The sequence below is a fragment of the Pristiophorus japonicus genome, chromosome 16 (assembly GCF_044704955.1).
Source record: "Pristiophorus japonicus isolate sPriJap1 chromosome 16, sPriJap1.hap1, whole genome shotgun sequence".
NCBI lineage: Eukaryota > Metazoa > Chordata > Chondrichthyes > Pristiophoridae > Pristiophorus > Pristiophorus japonicus.
Window position 1 is genome coordinate 87,118,064 of NC_091992.1, and position 27,395 is coordinate 87,145,458.

At 46.9% G+C, this 27,395-nt stretch overlaps 1 protein-coding gene across 1 annotated transcript in view; it reads left to right on the top strand.

The window, feature by feature from the left end:
* LOC139226633 (myosin-16) overlaps window positions 1–27,395 on the top strand; it is a 326,697-nt gene that overhangs the window by 208,659 nt on the left and 90,643 nt on the right. The window contains exon 7 of the mRNA XM_070857530.1: window positions 23,163–23,249. Within this exon, the coding sequence (XP_070713631.1) occupies window positions 23,163–23,249 (87 nt within the window). The remainder of the gene's footprint in view (window positions 1–23,162; window positions 23,250–27,395) is intronic.

Below are 27,395 nucleotides of genomic sequence, written 5' to 3' on the forward strand. Positions count from 1 at the left end.
AAGATCGCATGGCATTATTTAAAAAGAATTGGGAGTTCTTCCTGGTGTCCTGGCTAATATTGATCACTGAATCAACATCACTAAAATAGATTATCTGGTCATTATCACAGTGCTATTTGTGGGAGCTTGCTGTGTAAAAATTGGCTGCAGTGTTTCCTACATTACAACAGTGACTACACTTTTTTTTTAAGTATTTAATTGGCTGTAAAGCACTCTGGGATGTTCTGAGGTCATGAAAGGCGCTATATAAATGCAAGTTTTTCTATTTTGGGTGTGATAGCTCCTATGCTGTTGCATACCTGGTGGTGTTCTCTGAACCCAAGTTACAGTTACTGGAAGATTTTCATGTCCTTGGGTACAGTTGTATGCACCAGAGAAAAGGTGATACCATCAGTTAATTTTTGCAAAAAGTGATCATTGGTTCCCTGCTTAACAAGAGTGACCACATTTCAAAAGTACATAATTGGCTGTGAAACGCTTTGGGACATCTGAGGTCGTGAAATGGGCTATATAAATACAAGTTCTTTCTTTAGTGTCATTTCAGCAACTGAGAGAGGTTTCTGGCCTCTGGCACCACTCTATTGAAGTGCTTGCCTAGTGGAATTTGGCAATCAATAATGAAAGCTGTTTTAGGATATGTATACAGTTGGAACCACTTTTCACTGCAAGCATCTCCACAGTGTCCGTGGCACTGCTGTTGTTGTGAATTCTTCCCGTTTGCCTGCAGTGCACTAGTGGGTACATGGAAGCAACAACTCAGGGTCACGCACACTCAGTTGCTCAAATGTCACATTACCAACTTTTGAGGCAAAATCCATACAATCAAATGATGTGGGAAAACTCTCCGCGAGAGCTCAGCCAGAATAAATTGGCAGCTCCGAACAGACCTCGGCATCTGGTTAGGTTTGGCGCAGGAGCTTATTCACCTCCAACAAGGCCGGGAGAAACCAGCCCTTGCTGCTGTATGTGGTGGAAGCACTTTGCCTCCAGGCTACATTTTGTGGTAGTGCTGCAATTTAAATCCAGCAGAAGACTAGGTAACTGATGCTTGTTAAATCATTCAAGGTCCCTGATAATGAACAGAGTAAGCCGCAATCATACCTGATAATTCTTAATGAAAATAGATTACATTTATATATATAAGTTGCAGGAAGAATTGTGTTTGTATTGTTTTGTAGAATTTACAGCGCAGAAACAGGCCCAATTGGTCCTTGCCGGTGTTTATGCTCCTCCTAAGGCACCTCCTACCCTACTATACATGACTGAGCACATAAATCTAGGCTGACACTCCAGTGCAGTGCTGAGGGAGCGCTGCACTATCGGAGATGCCGTCTTTCGGATGAGACGTTAAATTGAGGCGCTGTTTGCCCCCTCAGGTGGACGTAAAAGATCCCAAGGCACTATTTCGAAGAAAAACAGGGGAATTATCCCTGGTGTCCTGGCCAATATTTATCCCTCAATCAACATAACAAAACAGATTATCTGTTCATTATCACATTGCTGTTTGTGGGAGCTTGCTGTGCGCAAGTTGGCTGGTACGTTTCCCACATTACGACAGTGACTACACTCCAAAAGTACTTCATTGACTGTAAAGCGCTTTGAGACATCCGGTGGTCGTGAAAGGCGCTAAATAAATACAAGTCTTTCTTTCTTTTACTTCATGTAACCCTATCAACATATCCTTCTATTCCTTTCTCCCTCATGCTCTTATTCTCCCTATTAAACAAATACACTGTCGGAAACAAGTGAATGCTCGTTGAAGGCAATTCTAACATAACACTTGCATTTAACACATCAAAACATTTCAAAGTACTTCACAGGTGAATTCTTTTTGAATTGTATGAAAGCAAGATAACAACATCTAACAAGTCATATTCTTTTTTCAGTAGAGAGTAGGCAAGGAAGTTAACGAATTCCATCATCCATAAATACTCTAATTTTACAGGGTTACATAGCTGCGGCTTTTGAGATCTGATTGCTACGCACTCATTAAGCTCCGACGGTTTGTCTGAATCAAGAGTTAAGCTGCGTGCATTTTATGGCATGTTTTATGCAGCAGAGCAGCTCCCTCTGCAAGTAACTTCACAATATGATGAGGCTGCTGGTGTTCCAGATTTGTCCCATTTTCATTGTGGGGGTGGCTCCAATGCTGGAACAGCTGTGCATGCAAGAGATTTGGGCATGTGGAGTCGTTTAGAACATGCGATGCATCTTTAAAGTGGACACACATGTTCAGTTGATCAGAAGTCACGATCGTGACGTGAACTTTCTGGCTGCAGACTTTCCCGGGTGTTGGGGAAAGGTTTGTGCAAGTCAGAAACGTGACTTTTACAATGCTGCCCTGTATGAGAGTGCAGTCTGCCTGCATCCCCAGGCCTATTCATTGACTTTTGGCATCTCTTTTGCTTTGCCTAATGAGGTAAACCTATCTTGTCCTGTGCCTCATGGGACAGGAAAGCCACATGGTTTCCATAGCGACACAGCGTTTGTAGGTAGTGTGTAATATAAATTAGTCTGTGCTGCAGTTTCTCAAAGTGCACAATTTAAGTTCCTTTGAACCGTGGCTGGTCAAATTGTTTCAGTTTTGTATGGAAAAGCAGGAGTTTTCAATCCACATTTAGACTTTTATTCACGCAACAAGACTCAACAATCTCAGGTTTTTACTTCAATGGAAGCCAGGTCTCAAAGATCTTGATAGATGTGCAGTTCAAACAGATTTGAAGTGCTGTTGATTCATTCTTTAGTAAGTAGTAGGGCAAAGCTATCTTTATTCAGTCCTGAAAGTGGAGTTAATTGGAAATGAATTCCTCACTATCTCATCTTGATCCTTTGCCTTTGATTTCTGGTGAGTAGCATCTCCAGCACATTCCACAGCTTAATTACAGCAATCGATCAGTGCCTCTGACAGTCCTGGCCTCTGAGCTTGGGCATTGATGGGAGATATGTATCACCTAATTTGCTACTTGAAAAAGTACCCATGCCCCATTTCCACCCCGGGGCCAAAATCAAGGCCTCTTTCATATTGCTCAATTTGTCATAGTGCAAGTGATCTTTTTTAATCTTCTGTCGTAGTGCTGAGGTGCAATAACACAGGGTTTGACAGGAGAGAAACTACCTACCATATATTTGTTACACTTCTAACAGGTGTTCGCATAGAGATAGAATCTCTATTACTCCTTCTTTATTGGCAGTTAAAATTTACGATTGTTTTAAGTAGTAAATCAAATTCCTGTAAAACCTCCATTTTAAAATAAAATTGCATCAAAACCTCCTCCTCCTGTCACTGGGACATACTGGGCACAGCATTACCAGCTTAGTGCCAAATCCAAAATCAAGCAGTTTGTCAAGAAAATGTATTTACACTGACTGAACCATAAATTCATAATCAATTTAAAAAGTGAACGTATTCCAAATTATATTGCAAATTGTCTGAAAGTTGCACAATGGTTATATCTTGCAAAGTGCCTTTGCTGATAGACAAGTGTAATGCGTGTATTAGTTGCATGCAATCACTTGACAGGCATCCTTCTGGAGTCAGGGAGGAATTCCCAGGATTTCTTTCGAAACTGGAAGTTAGCACTACGTGCAACATCCCGAATCCGGAATTCCGAAAACTGGACTTGTCCAAAAAATGGACATTTTGTGCATAGTTGATGGAGTAATCCGGAATTATTGTCTGAAAACCAGATATTTTGAGGCAAAACCCAAAATGCGGCACGGACTTGGTCGAAGATTCCGAATTTCAGACTATTGATTTTCTTGTCTGAAATCCGGAAAAAAACAAAAACCAGAGCGGATTTGGTCCCGAGGATTCCAGATTTCGGAAGTTGTACCTGTACTAGCCGTGTGGGAGGGCAGCGCATGCAACTGCATCATCTAATAGATAGGATGAGTGTTGCTAGGTCCATATAAGAAAGACTTATATATAGACTTAAGGATGCTCCAAAGAGCTTTACAGCCAAATAGGTGAAGTGCAGTCGGTATTGTAATGCAGGAATTGTGCACAGCAAGGTGCCAGAAACAGCAGTAGGATAATGACCAGACAAACCTATTTTTAGTGGTGTCAGTTGAGGGATAAATATTGGTCAGGACACCGGGAGAACTCCCTGCTCTTCTTCTTTTACGTCGACCTGAGTGGGCAGATGGATCCTCGGTTGAATATCCCATCTGAAAAATGGCACCTTCGACAGTGCAGCGCTCCCTCAGTGGGAGTGTCAGACCGGATTATGTACTCAAGTCTCTGGAGTGGGATTTGAACCCATAACCTTCTGACTCAAAGGCGAGAGTGCTACAACTGAGCCATGGCTGATTCCTCATATATTCTAATATGTTTGACCAAATTTTTCTAAAATGTGTTTTTATGGCAAATCCTCAAGTATTTTAACACACATTATAATTATTACAAAATGAAGATGGCCTGTAGCTGTGCCCTGTATTGTGGTTTAGTGGGAGACACTTTGGGACAAAAATTCCAATAGTTCCACTCTGTTGGTGGAAGTGGAGCTAAGCTGCATTCTCGTTCATCCTTGGATCCCACCCTAGACGCGATTCCAAACGGTTGTTGTGGGATTCTATTGAATAACCTTAAATATAGGAGATTAAGGGGTGATCTAATGGAAGTGTACTCTAGATCCTAGCTTTTCCATTTCCCTCACCATTGGTGGTTGTGGTGCAGTGCCTCAAGTGGAAGATAGACTACGAAAGTAAACTAGCGCAAAATATAAAAACAGATAGGTATATAAAAACGATTAAAGGATTTGATAGGGTAAATAGAGAGACAATATTTCCTCTGCTGGGGGAGTCCAGACAAGGAGGGATCACCTTGAAATTAGATCTAGGGTTACAGAACAAAGGCAGGTAGATGGAGTTAAGATGCAGATCAGCCATTATCTAACTGAATGGTGGAACAAGTTTGAGGGGCTGAATGGCCCACTCATGTGCCTATATTTAGTCAGACAGGGAAAGGTGGAAATTGCTATTAGGAGTTAGGGCTATCAGTACACTAGCACTAACAAAAGCACGCAATATTTTACAAGTCCACATATAACCATCTTCTTCAGTGTTCCTCTTCATACTCTTAAAAGGGTTCTCTGTTACTGTACTGACAAGTCTAAGAATATATGTCAAAATGATTTGTGTCTGAGGGAAACAAACATCTGAAAGTCTTGTGCACGGCCAAGCCATTAGTTGATAGTGTCCTACTTTGCCAGCAGCAAGAAAGACGAGATTACTTCTGACAGGGTCAGGGGTCACGCCACGTGGGAAGTACCTTCTACCTTGTATAGCTTCCAGCAAGTTGAACAGAGAGATGCTTATAAAGCAACTAACTGGCATACCAGTACCAATAACCACTGCTCAGATCTGAATGTGAAGAGAGATCAGCCGTTCAGCAGGGCTGTGTTTGAATCAATCCTGAATCCCAGGGAGAATGGGCAGTTTCTGCTCCCATGTGAGGCATTACTAGGGAAGAGCTATCAGCAGTATGTGGAGTATATTCAAAGGAAAAAAAAGATAGGTGTAACCATCAAAGTTCCTCAAATGGAAGTGTACTCTAGATCCTAGCTTTTCCATTCCCCCCACCATTGGTAGTTGTGGTGCAGTTCCTCAAATGTCAATTCTTGGACGAACCTTTATATGTAGCTGTATTGTAAGATTTGGATCACAGGTCACACACAGATTACCCAAAAGGGTTTTAGGAGTCATAAGTCATTGTGTTAAGAAGCAGTAGCTCTTCCTAAACCAAGGTGCCCAATGGTATGTCAAGTTCTTTGTCTTAGCCCTCCCCGTCCCATGGGATCATTCCTTTGCTTCTCTCTTGTTTGGACCTCTGGTTACCTTGTCTTGGACAGTTTGTTTATCACTTGTGAAGAACTATTCATGCGTTATGCCCTTGTAAAATGAGCTCTCTCTGATCATCTTTATCTGACATGATTAGAATTGTTCGGTGTCATCAGTTAATCCTGGCTGCCTGAGCTCGGCAGACCAATTCCTTTTTTATAAAACCACTTTCTTTTACAATTCACAATTTCTTACAGTATGTCAGCCTGTGCAGACATCGTCGTGTTTTCCTGTCTGAGTGTCCTGTACTCTCTGGGGGTAGTTTAGACCATGGGCGGTAGTGTAAAACGGGCCCTGGCAAGTCGCCTTACACTATCGCACTGAGCCAAAATCTGCTCTTCTAAGTCTACAATGGCTCTGCTATATGACTGGTTCAGAAACAATGGAGGGGTGGGGGGTGAAATTGGATTTGGATGGTAGTGCAATACAGACGATAGTGAATTAGCATCCTGTTTAATAACCCACCTGATTTTTTTTATTTTCCTTGTAGTCAATAGAAAATGGGCGGGGTGTAAATATGAGCTGCCCATTCGCTATCAGCTATTTTGCGCTAAATGTTTCCCGTAATCAGCTGCATCCCATACATATTAGTAAGCCCAGGTTCCAGGAACCTGCACTAAAATCTAGGGGCCCAAACTTGGTGGAAGCCAAGGCCCGCCCGAGTGCCATCCAACCGACAATCGATGGCCGCCAAGAGACCGGGCGGTACTTTGCCAGTGAGATCCCTCTAAAAGAGGTAGCAGTGGCCCAGCGGCCAAACAACGGCTTTCGCTGTCAATCTGGGCGGCAGCAGGCGGGAGCTCCCAATCTTGGCTGCAAATGCATTCCTCGCCAAAGTGCTGCCGAGGATTGAGTCGGGCCCAGGGAGGGTGGAACGCTGAAAAATAAAAATAATCACAATAAAAAAAAAACACCAAAGCACCTGAAAGAAAGCAAGTGAAAAAATGTTCACTCACTTTTTTTTGCAGCTCTTCATATACTGGATCAGTCCCTATGGACTGGAGGGTAGCTAATGTAAACACTTTTTGAAAAAGGAGGGAGAGAGAAAACACGGAATTATAGACCAGTTAGTCTGACATCGGTTGTGGGGAAAATGTTGGAATCAATTATTAAAGATGTAATAGCACTGCATTTGGAAAGCAGTGACTATATCGGTCCAAGTTAGCATGGATTTATGAAAGGGAAATCATGCTTGACAAACCTTCTAGAATTTTTTGAGGATGTAACTAGTAGAGTGGACAAGGGAGAACCAGTGGATGTGTATTTGGACTTTCAAAAGGCTTTTGACAAATTGGTTTGCAAAATTAAGGCACATGGTATTGGGGGTAATGTATTGACGCGGATAGAGAACTGGTTGGCAGACAGGAAGCAAAGAGTAGGAATAAATGGGTCCTTTTCAGAATGGCAGGCAGTGATAGTGGGGTTCCACAAGGTTCAGTGCTGGGACCCCAGCTATTTACAATATACATTAATGATTTAGACAAAAGAATTGAATGTAATATCTCCAAGTTTGCAGATGACACTAACCTGGGTGGCAGTGTGAGCTGTGAGGAGGATGCTAAGAGGCTGCAGGGTGACTTGGACAGGTTAGGTGAGTGGGCAAATGCATGGCAGATGCAGTATAATGTAGATAAATGTGAGGTTATCCACTTTGGTGGCAAAAACACGAAGGCAGAATATTATCTGAATGGTGATCGATTAGGAAAAGGGGAGATTCAACGAGACCTGGGTGTCATGGTACATCAGTCATTGAAAGTTGGCATGCAGGTACAGCAGGCGATGAAGAAGGCAAATGGCATGTTAGCCTTCATAGTGAGAGGGTTTGAGTATAGGAGCAGGGAGGTCTTACTGCAGTTGTACAGGGCCTTGGTGAGGCCACACCTTGAATATTGTGTATAGTTTTGGTCTCCTAATCTGAGGAAGGACATTGTTGCTATTGAGGGAGTGCAGCGAAGGTTCACCAGACTGATTCCCGGGATGGCAGGACTGACCTGCAGAAAGACTGGATCGACTAGGCTTATATTCACTCGAATTTTGAAGAATGAGAGGGCATCTCATAGAAACATATAAAATTCTGACGGGATTGGACAGGTTAGATGCAGGAAGAATGTTCCCAATGTTGGGGAAGTTCAGAACCAAGGGTCACAGTCTAAGGATAAGGGGTAAGCCATTTAGGACCGAGATGACAGAAACTTCTTCACTCAGAAAATTGTGAACCTGTGGAATTCTCTACCATAGAAAGTTGTTGAGGCCAGTTCGTTAGATATATTCAAAAGGGAGTTAGATATGGCCCTTATGGCTAAAGAGATCAAGGGGTATGAGGAGAAAGCAGGAATGGGGTATTAAAGTTGCATGATCAGCCATGATCATATTGAATGGTGGTGCAGGCTCGAAGGGCCGAATGGCCTACTCCTGCACCTATGTTTACCGTTGGGGTTAGACCTACCTCCATGCAGTGGTCCTTTCCTCTGCTGCCGCCGACTCCCGCCTGCACCAATATGCCAGCTCGGCAGGCGGGAGGTCACTTACGCGACTTGTCCGCCAGAGGCCATCAGTGGGCCATTCCCAGTGGTACTCCTCTCCCACCGGATGCAGACCTGGAGGAATCTGTCACCGAGGGGAGCGCGGCTAAAAAGCTCGGCGACAGTGGCAGCAAGCCCACCATTTTGGCCCCTCGGCCTATAATTCTGCTGTGGAGCAAAGGAAGGCAGTTTTATATGCGCAAACATAGGGCGCTGATCTAATTCATTTGTCTGAAATGGATTTCTCTATGAAAGCAGAGCTTATTGCAGCTACAGAGACTGGCTTCCTGGTCTGAGTATCTGTGGGAGAACAACACATGGAGCTTGACCTCCTGAAACAGGAAGCAGCGTGTAGTGGAAGTACAAAAGTGTCGTTAAAGAGTCAAGCAAGCCCCCACCCCCCTATTTTTCTCGGTTGCCTAACTTGTGGTTTGAAGAATGTATACTATACCCTTATAATAAGCATTGTACATTATTAGTTCTCCTAAAAACTCTGGGATTTAACATATTAAAAGAAAAGAAAGACTTGCATTTATATAGCACCTTCATGACCTCCGGATATCCCAAAGTGCTTTACAGTCAGTGAAGATGTTATTGCTTTCACTGTCAGCCACTTTTTACTACAACAACAACTACTTGTATTTATATTGCGCCTTTAATGTAGTAAAACGCCCCACTTCACAGGAGTGTTGTTAGAAAAAAAAATTGACGTTGAGCCACGTAAGAAGAAATTACGGTTGATGACCAAAAAAATAGGATTTAATTGGTGTCTTAAAGGAGGGTAGAGAGGCAGAGAGGTTTAGGGAGGGAGCTCCAGAGCTTGGGGCCTAGGCAGCTGAAGGCACGGCTACCGATGGTTGAGCGATTATAATCAGGGATGTTCAAGAGGGCAGAATTAGAGGAGCGCCAATATCTCAGGGGGATAGTGAGGCTGAAGGAGATTACAGAGATAGTGAGGGGCGAGGCCATGGCGGGGTTTGTAAACAAGGATGAGAATTTTGAAATCAAGGCGTTACTTAACCATAATTGTACCCATTGTTTGTAGTTGTCATTATTTGTGGGTAGAGGGGAGTTGTTGCTTAGAACAGTTTACATTACAACAGTGACTACACTTCAAAAATACTTCACTGGCTGTGAAGCGCGTTGAGACGTCCGATGGTCGTGAAAGGTGCTATATAAATGCAAGTCTTTTTTTTTAAGTTAACCCCCACCGCTCCAGAGATTGAGTTCAACCACTTCCAACCCTCTGTGGTCCCTCCCCTCATCATACTTCCCCCTCCCCCCATTCAAACCCACATCGTTATTGTTATATCTTCAGATGCTCTAATAATGACTCCACGAGGCAATGTGTTGTGCTTGAACTGTAGTGACCTTAATCCATTTAATGTAACTTCAGAGTGAGGATCACACCTGGTGGCCTGCCTTTTATACTAGGCCAGGCACACCTGTACAGGTAACCTACAAGTCTCCCACTGCAGTGCCCTCTGGTGGCACACCTTGTAATAGTACCAATAGTAGCCATGTAGGATACATGACATCACTCCCCCCTAAGTGTTTAGTGCAAATCGCCTCTGCATTGACTGTGCTCTGGGCTTAGCTCTATCTGGTTGACCCTTGGAGGGTAGTTTCCATCTTGGGTGAGTAGGTGGTGTTTCTTTGGCAGTAGAGTTGCTGGTGGTTTCTGTTTGTGCGTCCATGACCACTCCATTCTCTTCCCCCCACACAAACAGATGTTGGCTCATTACATTCATATACATTCAAGTCCAAAAAAAAATTTGCATTTACAGTATTGCATTCGTGGTACCGGGGTGAGGTGAGTACATTTGAATGGTGAGGTATATACTTGGAGTCAGTGCTGGGGTCAGCACCGGTGCGTGAGGACAAACTAATGCCAGAAATGCTGGATGGTGTCCATGCAGTGGTGGTGGCGCGGTGCCCAATGCTGCAGTGGGAACCCGGTTGGCTCAAGTTGCCTGCTCTCGGGGCCTCTGCTGTTGCTTCTAGCGGTGGGCAGATTCACAGATGCCTGTGACCTCTCTGTCCTCTCCTTGCGCCCCGGATCGCTGCTGCTCCCTGAGGAGCAGTCGTCTAGCAGTGCACAGGTAACTGCTGACTCGCTTGCCTGGGCGTTATTTGGTTTGGGATCCTGGCTGGTCCCAGTCCCAGAACTGTTGCGGGTGACCCTTCGTTCCCGGGTGTAGCCTTGGTGGCGATAGGGTCTGGGGGCTGCGCCTTAGCGCGGTTTGTTCTTTCAGGCTTGTGGCAGTTGGTGCCATCGGGTGCCTGAGAGGTGGAGCCGATCAGGGGCAGGGTATCAATACCATTGCCATGGCCCTCCTGAGATTGCTTGCTCTGCAGCTTGAGTATATTAGCTGCTTGTGGCTACACTCCGTGGTGCATCACTCTGGTCCCAGGGATGCAGGCTACTACATTGAATAGCTTGCTGGACCTGTGTGCTCCTGATAGATGTTGGCATGCTGCATTGACTGTATGCAGTTGAAATCCTGCATCGCACAACATTTCACTACTTACTGCAAATAACCTGTAGCTCCGATCGCAATCGCGAGACTTTTCCTTGCTTATTGCATGTACACAACTCTGATCATCAATTGCACATTTTACATCTAGCTCACAGTTACAGTTACATTGAGAGTGTGGAACTGTCCCTTTAAGTGTGGTGGGTTGCTGGCCTCCTTTAAGAGAGCCTTGCTATCTTTACCCCAATCCTCTTCTTCGGTTGGTGCCACATGTTGCTCCATCAGCGCTGCATCTCGTGATTCTGTCACCGCCATCTTTTTCTTCAGCGCCTCGTCTCATGGTTTGGGCGGCATCTTTTTTCCATCCATGATTTTGACTGCTGTGATCATCTTCTCCCCGGGTTCCGCCACCGAAGCTGGGAGGTCGCCTCTGATTCCGATTTTCTTCCTCCGGAGTCCTGCCACTGGAGCCTGGAAGGTGCGTTCGGGTCGTCTGAGCTGGATCATTTCCACGCAGTCGTCTGTGCCTCGGGTGCTGTGCTGGTCTGCTCTCTGGTGCCGGATCCAACCTCAGGTGGGGGTTTGCTTTGCCTCTGAGCGCGGGGGACGTCGCTCGCTGGAGGGATGAAGTCTTCCCAGCTCCAATGGATCTTCTCCATCCACCTTCGTCTGAGTAGCGTTGATCCATCACCTGCAACAATCCACAGGGGTAACTTGTGCACCGCGCCGTCATGGAGTATCTTTACATCCGCACTACCAACGACCGGGATAAGTTCATTGGTGTAGGTGCGCAGCTTTGCCTGAACCAGGACCAACTTGGGTCGTTCAGCCTGATTGTCCCATAGCCTCTCAAATGCTTCTTGATTCATTACTGACTGGCTCGTCCCGTGTCCACTTCCATGAAGACTGGAACACCATTTATCTTGACTTCCATCTTCAGCAGGGAACATTCGGTGGTGCAGGCAAGCATGCGATATACCTCATCGTGGGGCTGAGCTGCCTCTCTGGCTATTGCTTCATAATCCACGCTGAATTCATGGCCATCTGCAGACTCTTCATCAGCACAGTAAGTCATATTTCTTTTACACATTCGCTGGAGGCGGCCCTTTGTGCTGCAGCCTTTACATACATAGTCTTTAAAGTGGCACTGGTGAGCCCAGTGATTCCCTACGCAATGACAGCATGGTGCTACTCGATTAGTCCCCCTCGGCAGACTCTGAGTTAAGGGACTCATGGGCCTGTTCACTCTCTACTGAGAAGGTTCACGTTCTACAGTCCAGCCTCTAAAAGGCGCCACTCTGTGCACAGTACTTGCCGGTTTGAGTCCTGAGGATGAGTCATCCACCTAGAGCCGCAGGTCGAGGTCATGAATGCTTGGCTCATGGAGATGGCGTTCTGCAGTGTGACTGTGGTATCCACCGACAGTAGCTTATGAAGAAGGCCCTCATGGCCGATTCCGCTGACAAAGATATCCAGCAGCGCTTCGGTGAGGTGGTTGCCGACATCACACAGTGCCGCCAGCCTCCTGAGGTCTGCAGCATATTTCGCGATCTGGCTTTCGGGCCATCGTTGTGTGTAAAACCGGTGTCTGGCTGTGAGGATGCTCTCTTTGGGCTTGAGTAGTTCTTGGATCAGCGTTACAGCTCCTTGTATGTCTTGGTCATTGTCTTCGCTGGTGCCAGCAAGTCCCTGACGCGGCCATAGACGATGGGCCCACAACTGGTTATCAGGATAGCTCTGTGCTTATCAGCCAGTGTGGCTGGATTGTCGCCTGCCAGGTCGTTTGCTGTGAAGAAATGGTCGAGCCTCTCCATAAATGCTTCCCAATCATCACCATCGGCGAACTGCTGCAACGTACCAAAGTTAGTCATTTTCGCGTGAAGGTCTGTAATCTTGTCACCAATTGTTATGTCTTCAGATGTTCTAATAATGACTCCACGAGGCAAAGTGTTGTGCTTGAACTGTCGTGACCTTAGCCCATTTAATGTAACTCCAGAATGAGGATCACACCTGGTGGCCTGCCTTTTATACTAGGCCTGGCACACCTGTACAGGTAACCTACAAGTTTCCCACTGCAGTGCCCTCTGGTGGCACACCTTGTAATAGTACAAGCAGTAACCATGTAGGATACATGACAGTTATTATGTTGTGCAAATCCACACAATTAGTTTTGGCAGGGTGTTCAACCATTGGGAGGTATCAGAGTGGGGCCTGATCTTAAAAGAAAGAAAAAAAGACTTGCATTTATATAGCACCTTTCATGTCTCAAAGTGCTTTACAGCAAATTAAGTACTTCTGGAGTTTAATGTGGAAAACGCAGCAGCCAATTTGTGCACAACAAGCTCCCAGAAAAAGCAATGTGATAATAACTAGATAATCTGTTTTTATTATGTTGATTGAGGGATAAATATTGGCAAGGACAACATGGATAACTCCCCTGCTCCTCTTCGAAATAATGCCACGGGATCTTTTATGTTCACAATGAGAGGGCAGACAGGGGTTAACGTCTCATCCGAAAAACGGCACCTCTGACAGTGCAGCACTCCCTCAGCACTGCACTGGCGTATCAGCCTAGATTTATGTACAAGATCCTGCAAATCCACTGGGAGGATAGACGCACCAACGTCAGTGTTCTCGATCAAGCCAACATCCCCAGCATCGAAGCACTGACCACACTCGACCAGCTCCGTTGGGCGGGCTACATTGTCCGCATGCCCGACACAAGACTCCAAAAGCAAGCGCTCTACTTGGAACTCCTACACGGCAAGCGATCCCCAGATGGGCAGAAGAAACAACTCTCAAAGCCTCCTTGATAAAGTGCAACATCCCCACCGACATCTGGGAATCCCTGGCCCAAGACCGCCCAAAGTGGAGGAAGAGCATCCGGGAGGTCGCTGAACACCTCGAGTCTCGTCGCCGAGAGCATGCAGAAACCAAGTACAGACAGCAGAAGGAGTATGCGGCAAACAAGACTCCCCACCCACCCTTTCCTCCAACGACTGTCTGTCCTACCTGTGACAGAGTCTGTAATTCCCGTATTGGACTGTGCAGCCACCTGAGAACTCACTTTTAGAGTGGAAGCAAGTTTTCCTCGAGTTCGAGGGACTGATTGTGATGATGATGATGTGCTCAAGTCCCTGGAGTGGGACTTAAACCAACAACCTTCTGACTCCGAGGCGAATGTGCTACCAACTGAACCACAGCTGACACATCCAGTCCAATGCTTAGCTGTGTGCACCTTCCAGTATGATCCAGTGATCGGGACCAACACACTTTTCCTCCCATGGCCCCGGAGAACCAAAGTCGGTTGTAGCACCCCAGTGAATAGCAGCCAACTGGGCCTAAACATGTGATTGATCCTGCGACCCCCTGGTGCGTGAAGCTTAGTGTCTCACCATGCAGTACATTAATTCACTGAGCAATCAAAGGCGCTGATTAATTTTAGTATTTTATAGTATTGAAGAAACCCTATTTCTGACAGGAACATGATGTTTAGTAAAAGAAAACATAGTGTGAGGAATGCATGAATGTACAGCACAGGAGAAGCATCACTTCAGGATATGTTCTGGCATGTATTTCTTCCTGCTGAAAATAGTTAAACATTCCAGTTGAATTTTGTAGAATTTAAAGTCCTTTTTCCAAAAGTATGTTAAGCAAATTAGCCTGAGGGTATCTCAGGAAGTGTTCTGTTTCTGCAATTAGTCAGCCAGTAACAACCCATCATTCATCAGATAATCGGAAGGTAAAGTGATAGCTAGTGTCTGATCATGATGTGGGGGTAAGTTTGCAAGTGCACATTGGTGGCGAGGCATCTTGAGACCCTCCCCATCCCTCCCTCGGCACGTTGGCTTCCATTCTCCAATAGGTGCTGTTGGTGTGGTCCCTCATCACCACTCCTTCAACCTGTGTGTGTCCACATATCTTTGCTGCAGCGAGGGAAATACGTGAAGGCAGGAATAAATTGCTGTAAGGAGATCTCATTTTTAAAAGTTTTCCTCGAACCAAACGATATCAGGTTGCGAGCTGCAGCTCGATGAACTGCGAGATTAAACAGAACAATTGCCAACACAGCAGGGCTCTTTATGATCAAATATAACAATCTTCATTTGCTGGCCATTACTCCGATCTCCCTGTATTGAATGTCTATAATGTGACATTTGAGATTTTCTTCTCATTTATCACACAACAATTTATAAAGCACTTATTACATAAGGATGCAGAAAATCGGCCGTGTGGGGGTCAGGGTTTATTCCCTGTGCCTGAATGTTGAGGATGGAGATTCCCCCGGCTATTGTGCCTCAGGCCACATTACAATACAGCCGGGCGCGATCACCGAGCACGTCGGTGAGGAATAGTGGGAAATCTGGTCACTGCAAATGTGAGTGGGTCCATTGGGTTTACAGGGGCCGGGCATCAGGGAACCCCAGGTAAGGGGGTCTGGGCAAGGAGCGGAGGAAATCGGGGGTCCGACCCGGAAAATCAGGGGTCGGGGTCTGAAGCAGGGGAGGTTGGGGGCTGGGAGATCCTGGGTTGGAAGTGGAGTTGGTCGGGAGCCGGGAGATCATGGGTCGTGAGTGGGAGGTCGGGAACCATAAGATCGGGAGGGTGGGAGGTTGGGTGCCTGAAGATTGGAGTTTGGAGGTGGGGTGGGGTGGGATGCGGTGATTGGTTAATTTAATGCAAAGTCGGGACTCCTGCCTTTTGGGCGACCCTTGAAGGACCTCTGGTTTGGCACCTGTGTGCCTGAGAAAACCAATCGCAGCAGATGTTACAATTATTCGCCAACCATTTTCACAAAGAGGCCTGTTCAGGCATTAGGTCCTCAGTATGAATAAGCAATGGGTCAAACGCCTGTTCCAGGCACACGCCAATATGGCGTACTTCGCTCTTCTGGTGCGGAATAGGTGCATGCACGCCACATTGGGTCATGCAGCGCGTGTTATTCTCGGGACAAACGGGTGATACCCAATTTAATTTCCCAGCCCATAGGTATGATCCCAGTGACTATTCTCAGTAACCAATAGTCACTCACAAAAACCATCACTGACTGGACTCTGACCCATTTCACGACGGGCATGTCCTTCTTGTTTAGAAAATGCTGATCCTAAACCGATAAGTTCCACCAAGGCCCTCACAGTGATCGCGGTGGAGCTGCACTGTAACTTGTGAGTTGCTGTACAGTGGTTTTTATTGCGCAGCTGCGCATGTGTCGGTATAACTCCAGAGTCAGGCCCCAATCTAATTGCAGAGGAGAGGTCCTTGGGCAAAGCCATCACTTGCTGCTCCAGGGTGGTGTTTAGTCAGGTTCGATAGTGCCCCAGTGGTTTGTTAGACCTCCTGGGTCCATTGTAAACTTAAACCGAGTTTATTTATCACGTTTTGAGAAGGTGGACCTACTGAGGTCCAAAGATGATTCAAACCGTACCGGCTGGAGTTGGAGTTCTGGACTTGACATGAGCAGAGATCTCGTCTGGCACCAAGATTGCAACTTGCAGACTGTAGTATAACTAAATCCTTTCTGGTTTCCAATCACACTGCGCAGCTTGGGGTCTCAGAACAACCGGCACAGTAAGACTGCCCTCTGCAGGCGGTCTCTGCAGTTCTTCCCTTCCTGTCACTGTCACTGTTTGCAAGTGTGTGCGCACTTCCATTGCATGAGAAGTAAGTCCATATAACTGGAAGCCAGGCAGCCTGTGGAAGTGCATGACCATTGGTGTAATGGTGGCTAGGCTTCGGCTCTGCCTTCTCCTTCCTGGAACAGCTGAGCAGCATCACCTTAGGTGACATTCATTGAGCAGCCGGGCAGCATCTGCCAGATTTACCGAGATTAGTATTTTATCCAATATCCTTTTTGGCATCTTAAATGAGTAGCTGGAAGCAATGGGGCCCACAGACCAAGCTGTCCAGGAGTGCAGCTACTGCTGACACAGCATTCGTATCAGAGGTTATACATCCTTCTGAAACTAAACGTCTTGGCACAGCCATATTACAGCATCATAGTGTAGTGTATTTGCTTCATTTAAGAATTCAGAGCTACATATTTGCTGTAAAGAACATAGCTGGTTTAGTAGCAAAGGTTTAACAATCAAACTGAACACTACTAGTTCATCCACCAGGCTCACAACTGCACACTTCATCGTGGAGAACCTAAACTCAATTGACTGGGGTTTTATTGAGTCATGTGACCATCACGTGACTGGCTAAACCACTCACAGTGTAACAGCTCCACAACTATTTTGTTGAAACTTAAATCAAATGCCCCCTTTTGACAAGGGCACTAGAACCCACAAATTAACAATTTTAAACTTTAACGCAACTTTCAATCAAATTAAAATTTGGTTGCCGGGGGTGATGATGCACTCCAGTTCCTTCGACGCCCACCTTTTGCAACAACTCCACAAGCCTGTGAGCATGTTCACAAGTGCATACATTACACACAGGATGAGCTCAATGCACCCATTGTACTTATTCCCACTGTGGTATTTATCTTTCCTCTCCGCAAAGGCAGTGCGGGATATGATCCCGCAGAGTTCCAGGAACCCAGGCGGGCCCCACTAATTGACAGGCCTCCTGAGTTACATGGCCATTCCACGGCAAAATGCTCAGATTCACATGCGTAAATCAGTTATTTTAAGGCTGTTAAATTTTACCCAGTTGCCAAGTTAAATGCTAATGCAGCAAAGGTTTTATGTCAAATGGAATAAGGTAGCCGAGGGTTCGGAACATTAGAGTCAGTTAGTGTAAACCGTAGAACTAATTCCCTGATCAGGAGCTGGATGGAAAACGAGCAACTATGTGCCAGAGAATTCCTGGTCGGCTCTCCCTAGAACCACACGACGAGAGAGACGGTCTGCTTCTGAATTTTCACTGTGGTTTAATCTAATCCTTTCTTAATGGAAATAAAAACTCATCACCTCGTCTCCGGGCCTCAAACTCATGCAAGTCTTTACCTCCCTCAGTCCTCCCTCCTACAACCGACAGGCATATAAAACCTACACTGATCAAGTGATCACCAATTCGAGATTTACTTGCATCATCTTCGACTCTCTTCATCCTCAGTGTCCGGGTCCTTGCTCCTTGGGCCATAACTTGGGTTTTTCAATTGAAGGATAAATGCTCACTTCCCCACAAGTGCCCATAAAAGCCATGACCTATTGTAATGTAGTTCCACCTAATGGACTACTGCTCTACCTAGTGGACTACTATGGTAATGCAGGCATTGCTGTTTACAAGAATAAAAGCATCAGGTGACAGATCACCTGACGAGTTCCTGAGTTAACAGTCATCTTTGGAATCTGTGTGTTGTGAGGTCCTGAGGAATATCATCATCATCATCATCATAGGCAGTCCCTCGATATTGAGGAAGACTTGCTTCCACTCTAAAAGTGAGTTCTCAGGTGACTGTACAGTCCAATGCGGGAATTACAGTCTCTGTCACAGGTAGTGTTATGTCCTTGGATGCTCTGATAATGACTCCACGAGGCAATGTGTTGCACTTGAACTGTAGTGACCTTAGTCCTTTACTGATAACTCCAGAGTGAGGATCACACCTGGTGGCTTGCCTTTTCTCCCATTGCTATGCCCTCTGATGGCACCTTGTGATAGTACAAACAATAGCCATGTAGGATACATGACATCACTCTCCCCCAAGGCTTTAGTGCAAATCACCTCTGCATTGACAGTGCTCTGGGGTTTAGCTCTATCTGGTTGACCCTTGGCGGGTTGTTTAAATCTTGGGTGAGTGGTTGGTGTTTCGTTGGCAGTAGAGTTGCTGGTGGTTTCTGTTTGTGCGTGCCCCTGACCACTCCATTCTCCCTCCACCTGCACCCCCCCCCACATATAGATTATGCCGGTGGCTCATTGCATTCATATACATTCAAGTCCAGAAAAACAAGTTTGCATTACATTTGTGGTTCAGTTGTGAGACAAGTACGTTAGACTGGTGAGATACATTATCGATACATACTGGGAATCGGTAACCAGTGCGTAAGGCCAAGCTAGTTCCCGAACTGCTGGATGGTGTCGGCATAGTGCCCAATGCTGGCAGTGGGAACCCGGTTGGCTCAAGTTGCCTGCTCTTGGGGCTGTTGCCGTTGCTCCTAGTGTCGGGCAGGTTCACATCCCTGTCCTTTCTTTGCGCCCTGGGTTGCTGCTGCTGCTCCCTGAGGAGCTGTTGTCTAGCAGTGCACAGGGAACTGCTGACTCACTAGCCTGGGCGTTGTTTGGTTTGGGATCCTAGCTGGTCCCGGTCACATTTGGGAGGACTGTTGCGGGTGATCCTTTTGTTTCCGGGTATGGCCTTGGTGGCAATTGGGTCTGGGGGCTGTGCCTTAGCACAGTTTGCTCTTTCAGGCTCGTGGTGGTTGGTGCCATCGGGTGCCTGAGAGGCGGAGCCGATCAGGGGCAGGGTATCGATACCGGAGGGCCACTGCCCTCCTGAGATCGCTTGCTCTGCAGCTTGTGTGTATTGGCTGCTAGTGGCCACACTCCATGGTGCATAAATCTGATCCCAGGGACGCAGGCTACAGCATTGGGTGTTTGCCCGTTGCATTGGCTGTATGCAGATGAAATCCTACATCGCTCAACATTTCATTGCTTATTGTGAATACCCTGTAGCTCCGATCGCGATCGCGTGACTTTTCCTTGCTTATTGCACATTTTATCTCTAACTCACAGTTGCTATTACATTGCATGAGTGTGTGGAACTGTCCCTTTAAGTGTGGTGGGTTGCAGGCCACCTTTAAGAGAGCCTTGCTTTCTTTACCCCAATCCTCTTCTCCGTTTGGTGTCATGTGTTGCTCCATCAGCGCTGCACCTCATGGTCTGGCCGCCGCCATCTTTTTCTTCAGCGCATCACCTCGTGGTTCAGGCGCCATCTTTCCTCCATCCACGATGTCGACTGCGGTGATCTTCTTCTCCCCGGGTTCTGCCTCCAAAGCTGGGAAGTTGCCTCTGGATCCGATTTTCTTTCTCCGGAGTCCTGCCACTGGAGCCCGGAAGGTGTGCTCGGGTCGTCCCAGCTGGATCATCTCTACACAGTCAGCTGGGCGGTCTGTGCCTCAGGTGCTGTGCTGGTGTGCTCTCTGGTGCCGGATCCAACCTCAGGTGAGGGCTTGCTTTGCTTCTGAGTGCAGAGGACATCGATCGCTGGAGGGGTGAAGTCTTCCCACTTCCAATGGATCTTCTCCATCCACCTTTTGACAAGGTCCCACACAAAAGATTGGTGTGCAAAATTAAAGCACATGGTATTGGGGGTAATGTACTGACGTGGATAGAGAACTGGTTGGCAGACAGGAAGCAAAGAGTCGGGATAAACGCGTCTTTTTCAGAATGGCAGGCAGTGACTAGTGGGGTGTTGCAGGGCTCAGTGCTGGGACCCCAGCTATTTACAATATACATTAATGATTTAGATGAAGGAATTGAGTGTAATATCTCCAAGTTTGCAGATGACATTAAGCTGGGTGGTGGTATGAGCTGTGAGGAGGACGCTAAGAGGCTGCAGGGTGACTTGAACAGGTTAGGTGAGTGGGCAAATGCATGGCAGATGCAGTATAATGTGGATAAATGTGAGGTTATCCACTTTGGTGGCAAAAATATGAAGGCAGAATATTATCTGAATGGCGGCAGATTAGAAAAAGGGGAGGTGCAACGAGACCTGGGTGTCATGGTACATCAGTCATTGAAAGTTGGCATGCAGGTACAGCAGGCGGTGAATAAGGCAAATGGCATGTTGGTCTTCATAGCGAGAGGATTTGAGTATAGGTGCAAGGAGGTCTTACTGTAGTTGTACAGGGCCTTGGTGAGGCCACACCTTGAATATTGTATACAGTTTTGTTCTCCTAATCTGAGGAAGGACATTCTTACTATTGAGTGAGTACAGCGAAGGTTCACCAGACTGATTCCCGGGATGGCAGGACTGACATATGAGAAGAGACTGGATCGACTGGGCCTGTATTCACTGGAGTTTAGAAGGATAAGAGGGGATCTCATAGAAACATATAAGATTCTGATGGGACAGGACAAGTTAGATGCGGGAAGAATGTTCCCGATGTTGGAGAAGTCCAGAAGCAGGGGACATAGTCTAAGGATAAGAGGTAAGCCATTTAGGACTGAGATGAGGAGAAACTTCTTCACTCAGAGAGTTGTTAACCTTTGGAATTCTCTACTGCAGAGAGTTGTTGATGCCAGTTCATTGGATATATTCAAGAGAGAGTTAGATATGGCCCTTACAGCTAAAGGGATCAAGGGGTATGGAGAGAAAGCAGGAAAGGGGCACTGAGGTGAACGATCAGCCATGATCTTATTGAATGGTGGTGCAGGCTCGATGGGCCGAATGGCCATCTCCTGCAACAATCCACAATGGTAACTTGAGCACCGCGCCATCATGGAGTACCTTAACATCCGCACCACCAACGACTGGGATAAGTTCATCGTGTAGGTGCGCAGCTTTGCCTCAACCGGGACCATCTTGGGTCGATTGTCCCATAGCCTCTCAAAGGCTTCTTGATTCATTACTGACTGGCTTGCCCCTGTGTCCACTTCCATGAAGACTGGAAAGCCATCTATCTCGACTTACATCCTCAACGGGGAACACTCGGTGGTGCAGGTAAACATGCTATATACCTCGTCATGGGGCTGAGCTGCCTCTCTGCCTATCGTTTCATAATCCGCGCTGGATTCATGGCCATCTGCAGACTCTTCATCTACTCAGTGAGATATATTTCTCTTACACATTCGCTGGAGGTTGGCCCTTTGTGCTGCAGCCTTTGCATACATAGTCTTTAAAACGGCACTGGTGAGCCCTGTGATTCCCTCCACAACGCCAGCATGGAGCTACTCGATTAGCCCCCCTCAGCGGACTCTGAGTTAAGGGACTCGGGGGCCTGTTCTCTCTCCCCTGAGAAGGTTCGCGTTCTACAGTCCAGCCTCTAAAAGGCGCCACTCTGTGCACGGTACCTGCCGGGTTTGAGTCCTGAGGATGAGTCATCTGCCTAGAGCCGCAGGTCGAGGTCATGAATGCCTGGCTCACAGAGATGTCTTTCTGCAGCGTGACTGTGGTATCCATCGACAGTAGCTTATGGAGAAGGCCCTCATGGCCGATTCCAATGACAAAAATGTCCCGCAGCACTTCGGTGAGGTGTTCGCCAAAACCACACGGTGCCGTCAGCCTCCTAAGGTCTGCAGTGTATTTCGCGATTTCCTGACCTTTAACCGTCATTGGGTGTAGAACCGGTGTCTGGCTGAGAGGATGCTCTCTTTAGGCTTGAGTTGTTCTTGGATCAGTGTTACGAGCTCCTCGTACGTCTTGGTCATTATCTTCGCTAGTGCCAGCAAGTCCCTGACGAGGCCATAGATGGTGGGCCCACAACTGGTTAGCAGGATAACTCAGTGCTTGCCAGCCCGTGTGGCCGGGTTGTGTTCTGCCAGAGCCATTTTCGCGTGAAAGTCCGTAATCTCGTCGCCAATTGTTATGTCCTTGGATGCTCTGATAATGACTCCACAAGGCAATGTGTTGTACTTGAACTGTCGTGACCTTAGTCCTTTACTGATAACTCCAGAGTGAGGATCACACCTGGTGGCCTGCCTTTTAGACTAGGCCAGGCATACCTGTACAGGTAACCTACAAGTCTCCCGCTGCTGTGCCCTCTGGTGGCACACCTTGTGACCATACCATCAGTAGCCATGTAGGATACATGACAGGTAGGATAGACAGTGGTTGAAGGAAAGGGTGGGTGGGGAGTCTGGTTTGCCGCACACTTCTTCCGCTGTCTGCGCTTGATTTCTGCATGCTCTCGGTGACGAGACTCGAGGTGCTCAGCACCCTCCTGGATGCTCTTCCTCCACTTTGGGCGATCTTGGGCCAGGGATTCCCAGGTGCCAGTGCGGATGTTGCACTTTATCAAGGAGGCATTGAGGGTGTCCTTGAAACATTTCCTCTGCCCACCTGGGACTCGCTTGCCGTGTAGGAGTTCAGAGTAGAGCGCTTGCTTTGGGAGTCTTGTGTCAGGCATGCGGACTATGTGGCCCGCCCAACGGAGCTGGTCGAGTGTGGTCAGTGCTTCGATGCTGGGAATGTTGGCCTGGGCGAGAATACTGACGTTGGAGCGTCTGTCCTCGCAGTGGAATTGCAGGATCCTGCGGAGGCAGCGCTGGTGGTACTTCTCCAGCATTTTGAGGTGTCTACTGTATATAGTCCACATCTCTGAGGAGGGCGGGTATCACTACTGCCCTGAATATATCACACCTATGAACCCTGAACGCTATAAAAGTGTTATTGAACTAAAATTGCCAGTATTTCAGTGACATGTTCTTCCCGTGTCCACAGGTAGAGAAGCAGCGAACTGACCTCACCAGGGAACTAGAGGATCTGACTGACAGACTGGAGGAAGCGGGTGGAGCAACAGCATCCCAGGTAGTAACTCAGTGTTATTTTTCATCGGTTGCTAGCGGTGTTGTTTAATGCTCATTTTTATTTAACCGGGCGTATTCAGATAGATGAACTTATAGGAACCTTTCCCAGACATGCTGTGAGGGAAGGATTACTCTTGTGTCTAGGCAGAGTCATCATGTAAACATGTTGATGTAGATTTGCTTTGTTGGACATTGCTTGTGAAATCATAAGCAATTTGTTTTGGAATGGATTAATGACTTTTCTCAAATTGGCAGCAAGATAAATCTCCGTGCTGTTTACGATGTCGCTGATATGTTGCAACTGGACAAAACCGCTCCTCACTTAATGTGCCATGGTCCCTGATGTACTGGTTCTCTCATTACGCGAAAAAAACAATACAAAACTCCTCTATAGTGCACTCCCTCACCATAATCATCTTTTTAGATGCTTCCTCAAAGCCAATGTTATTCATTCAAATCTTCCAGAAAGTGAGAGTAACCTCGCGGGGTCAAAGGTAAAGGACAGCATTTGTGCTTCTGTCACTGATCCTCGCCGGCCGATTTGACTTCCTGTTGGGAACAGAGAGCATTCAGTAAAAGTCTTCTCCAGCAGAAAGTTCAATGCAGGTCAAACAACATTCCTTCAGTTTGTGGTTAATCAGTATATATTCGGGCAGAAATTGACCCCCTCCTTGAGGTCCATTAAACGCAAACGGGTTTCCACCCCGCCCCATGTTCCTGCCCCATCGGGCATGCGCTGCCCCTTACCACCCAGCGGCAACTCCTTTCCGTACCGCGAGGGAAATTTCCCCACGACAGTGGAGCGGCTGCTGCTCAGTGCCCCCGACAGCTTTTCCCAGCGGGAAGCTGCCGTTGGCTGGGCGGCGCGTCGCCCTTAAAGGGGCGGGCACTCCGCCGCGGCTGCCATTTTATTGTAATTGTCGGCTGACTCTGCAGTCGGCCAGACAATGGCGGCCATGGGTTCGGCCAGGCCGCCAACAGGCAGCCCGGCAACCCCTCTTGAGTACCAGGCCGCTGGCCCAGCTGAAGACCTCCCTGGTGGCCCACCAAAGCGGCTGCAGAGCTCGAAGCGGCAATCCCCTTTAACTGAAGGGAAGGGACGTTGCTACGCGTCAGCGCGACGTGGCACCTCCGCGTGCTCAGCGCGGCTCTGATGACACCGCCCACCCGGCTCCCGACCCACTTCCACCCCTCAGCCGCCCCAAACACCGTCCCAACAAAATCACAGAGGAAAAGAGGGCAAAATCCCTCTGCTCTCCGCCCCATGGATTGGGGGAGAATAATCATTTAATTTGAATTGAGCGCCCTGTTTGGGGCAGAGGGCAATTTCGGCCCATCATGTCTACAGTTTGGGGTTCTTGTTGGTGAAGCTTCATGAAACTCCCAGGGACCTCAGTGAATAAATGCCCCAAGCATTTGTTACCGAACCATACAGACAGCAAAATCCCTGGGTCAATCCTTGGCCTTTGTGGAATTGGTTAATTTCATCCACTGTATCGCTGTCAGTGCCCCTGGGATAGGGAGGAGGGGTGAAATCAGCTCTCAATTTCCTGCTCCTGATGTTATCCAATGCGTCCCTGCTGGAAGGTGGACATCGGTGGTTCAGCTGTGACCCTTGATCAGGTAGACCTCAGACGTTTGCTGTCTGGGCTGCTGTTCGGAGACTGGCTGCTCAGTAGGAGGACCACAGTACCTGTGGAACCAACCCAACCCCCGTCAAGAATCTGTACCTTCGGGAGGAAATTGGGTTGGGGGAGGTGTGGGGCATGGAATCATGAAGGAAAGAATGGATTGGTATGGGAATTCCAAGATAATCGGTAATTAGTATATTGTGTGCGAGTCTTTTCTGCCGACATTCCCAATGGGCTGAGAGTTTGGGACACACTGAACAGGTTCCAGTAAGATGATAGGAGTGGAAGTCACATTCTGACTTTAGTTTAAAAAAATGACCACCCGCTTCATTGAATAGAATTTTTTTTAGTATTTTGTATTGCTTTGGTATCTGCATAGTGAGAAATCATAATGCACAATAATAGGGAGGGAAATAATGTTGTTTCCCTCTCACTCTCTGTCTCTATTTCTCTCTCTCTCTCTCTCTCTCTAACCGAACTTACTCTTGTCTTCATGAAGAGATATTTGGACATTTTTGTTTCTGTTTATGAATATGTGCAGCTAAGGTTCACCAGACTGATTCCCGGGATGGCAGGACTGACATGAAGAAAGACTGGATCGACTAGGCTTATATTCACTGGAATTTAGAAGAATGAGAGGGGATCTCATAGAAACATATAAAATTCTGATGGGACTGGATAGGGTAGATGCAGGAAGAATGTTCCCAATGTTGGGGAAGTCCAGAACCAGGGGTCACATTCTGAGGATAAGGGGTAAGCCATTTAGGACTGAGATGAGGAGAAACTTCTTCACTCAGAGAATTGTGAACCTGTGGAATGAGGCCAGTTCGTTAGATATATTCAAAAGGGAGTTAAATGTGGCCCTTACGGCTAAAGGGATCAAGGGAAATGGAGAGAAAGCAGGAATGGGGTACTGAAGTTGCATGATCAGCCATGATCATATTGAATGGTGATGCAGGCTCGAAGGGCCGAATGGTTACTCCTGCACCTATTTTCTATGTTTCAACTGGCAAAGGTTACACTGAGGGTAATTTTGACTGTGCGATAATGTACAACGGGTGTTAGCGAATCGGAAGCCTGTTTTACATCTCTCCCCATGTTTATTTCCATTAAAATAAAAAGGATTTTGATACAGTAGATCAGGAGAAACTGTTCCAGTGGCAGGAGCCTCGCTAATCAGAGGACACAGATTTAAGATAATTGGCGAAAGAGCCAGAGGGGAGATGAGCCATTTTTTAAGGCAGCGAGTTATGATGATCTGGAATGCATTGCCAGAAGTGTGGAGGAAGCAGATTCAATAGTAATATTCAAGAAGGAATTCAATATATTTTGAAAAGGATAACATTGCAGGGCAATTAGGGGAGAAAGCAGGGGAGTGGGACTAAGTGGACAGCTCTTTCAAAGAGCCGGCACAGGCACATTGGGCCAAATAGTCGCCTTCTATACGTAAGATTCTACAATTAATAACATCTGAGTCTAAGACAGAAGGCTCCAGTAAATATGGAGCCAGAGCCCTTGCAAATAGATTTATATCGTTTGTGCGGAAGCAGAAACTGTTGAGTAGATCCTGTGGGTTTTCCACCCAGTGTTAGGTTAAAATTAGCCCCTAAGATTGTATGAAGTCAATGGAAATAAAAAATCAGGAAATCTGTAAAATGGACTGGAGCTTACTAACAGCTGTTTTACACTATCTACTCCCATTGAATCTTGTGATTGCCATCACTGTTAGAAAACTATGAGGAGTGATTGATTAGATTGGGCCTATAATCTCTAGAGTTTACAAGAATGAGAGATGATCTCATTGAAATATACAAGATTCTGAGAGGGCTTGACAGGATAGATGCTGAGAGGCTGTTTCCTCTGGCTGGGCGATCTAGCACTAGTGGGCATAGTCTCAGGATAAGGTGTCAGCCATTTAGGACTGAGATGATACATATATAAGATTCTGAGGGGGCTTGACAAAGTAGATGCTGAGAGGATGATTCCCCTCGTGGGGGAATCTAGAACTAGGGGGCATAGTTTCAGAATAAGGGGCCGCCCATTGAAAATGGAGATGAGGGTCGTGAATCTTTGGAATTCTCAACCCCCGAAACTGTGAAGGCTGAGTCATTGAATATATTCAAGGCTGAGATAGACGGATTCTTGAACTATAGGGGAGTCAAGGATTATGGGGAACAGGCAGGAAAGTGGAGTTGAGGCCAAGATCAGTTCAGCCATGATCTTATTGAATGGCAGAGCAGGCTCGAAGGGCCAGATGGCTTACTCCTGTTCCTATTTCTTATGTTCTTATGAGGAGCAATTTCATCGCTCTGAGGGTTGTGAATCTTTGGAATTCTCTACCTCAGAGGGCTGTGGATGCTCAGTCATTGAATATATTCAAGGCCGAGAGTGACATATTTTTGGATTCTAAGGAAATCAAGGAGTAGAGAGATCGGGCGGGAAAGTGGAGTTGAGATCGATGATCAGCCATCAACTTTTTGAATGGCGGAGCAAGCTCGAAGGGCCATAGGGCTTAC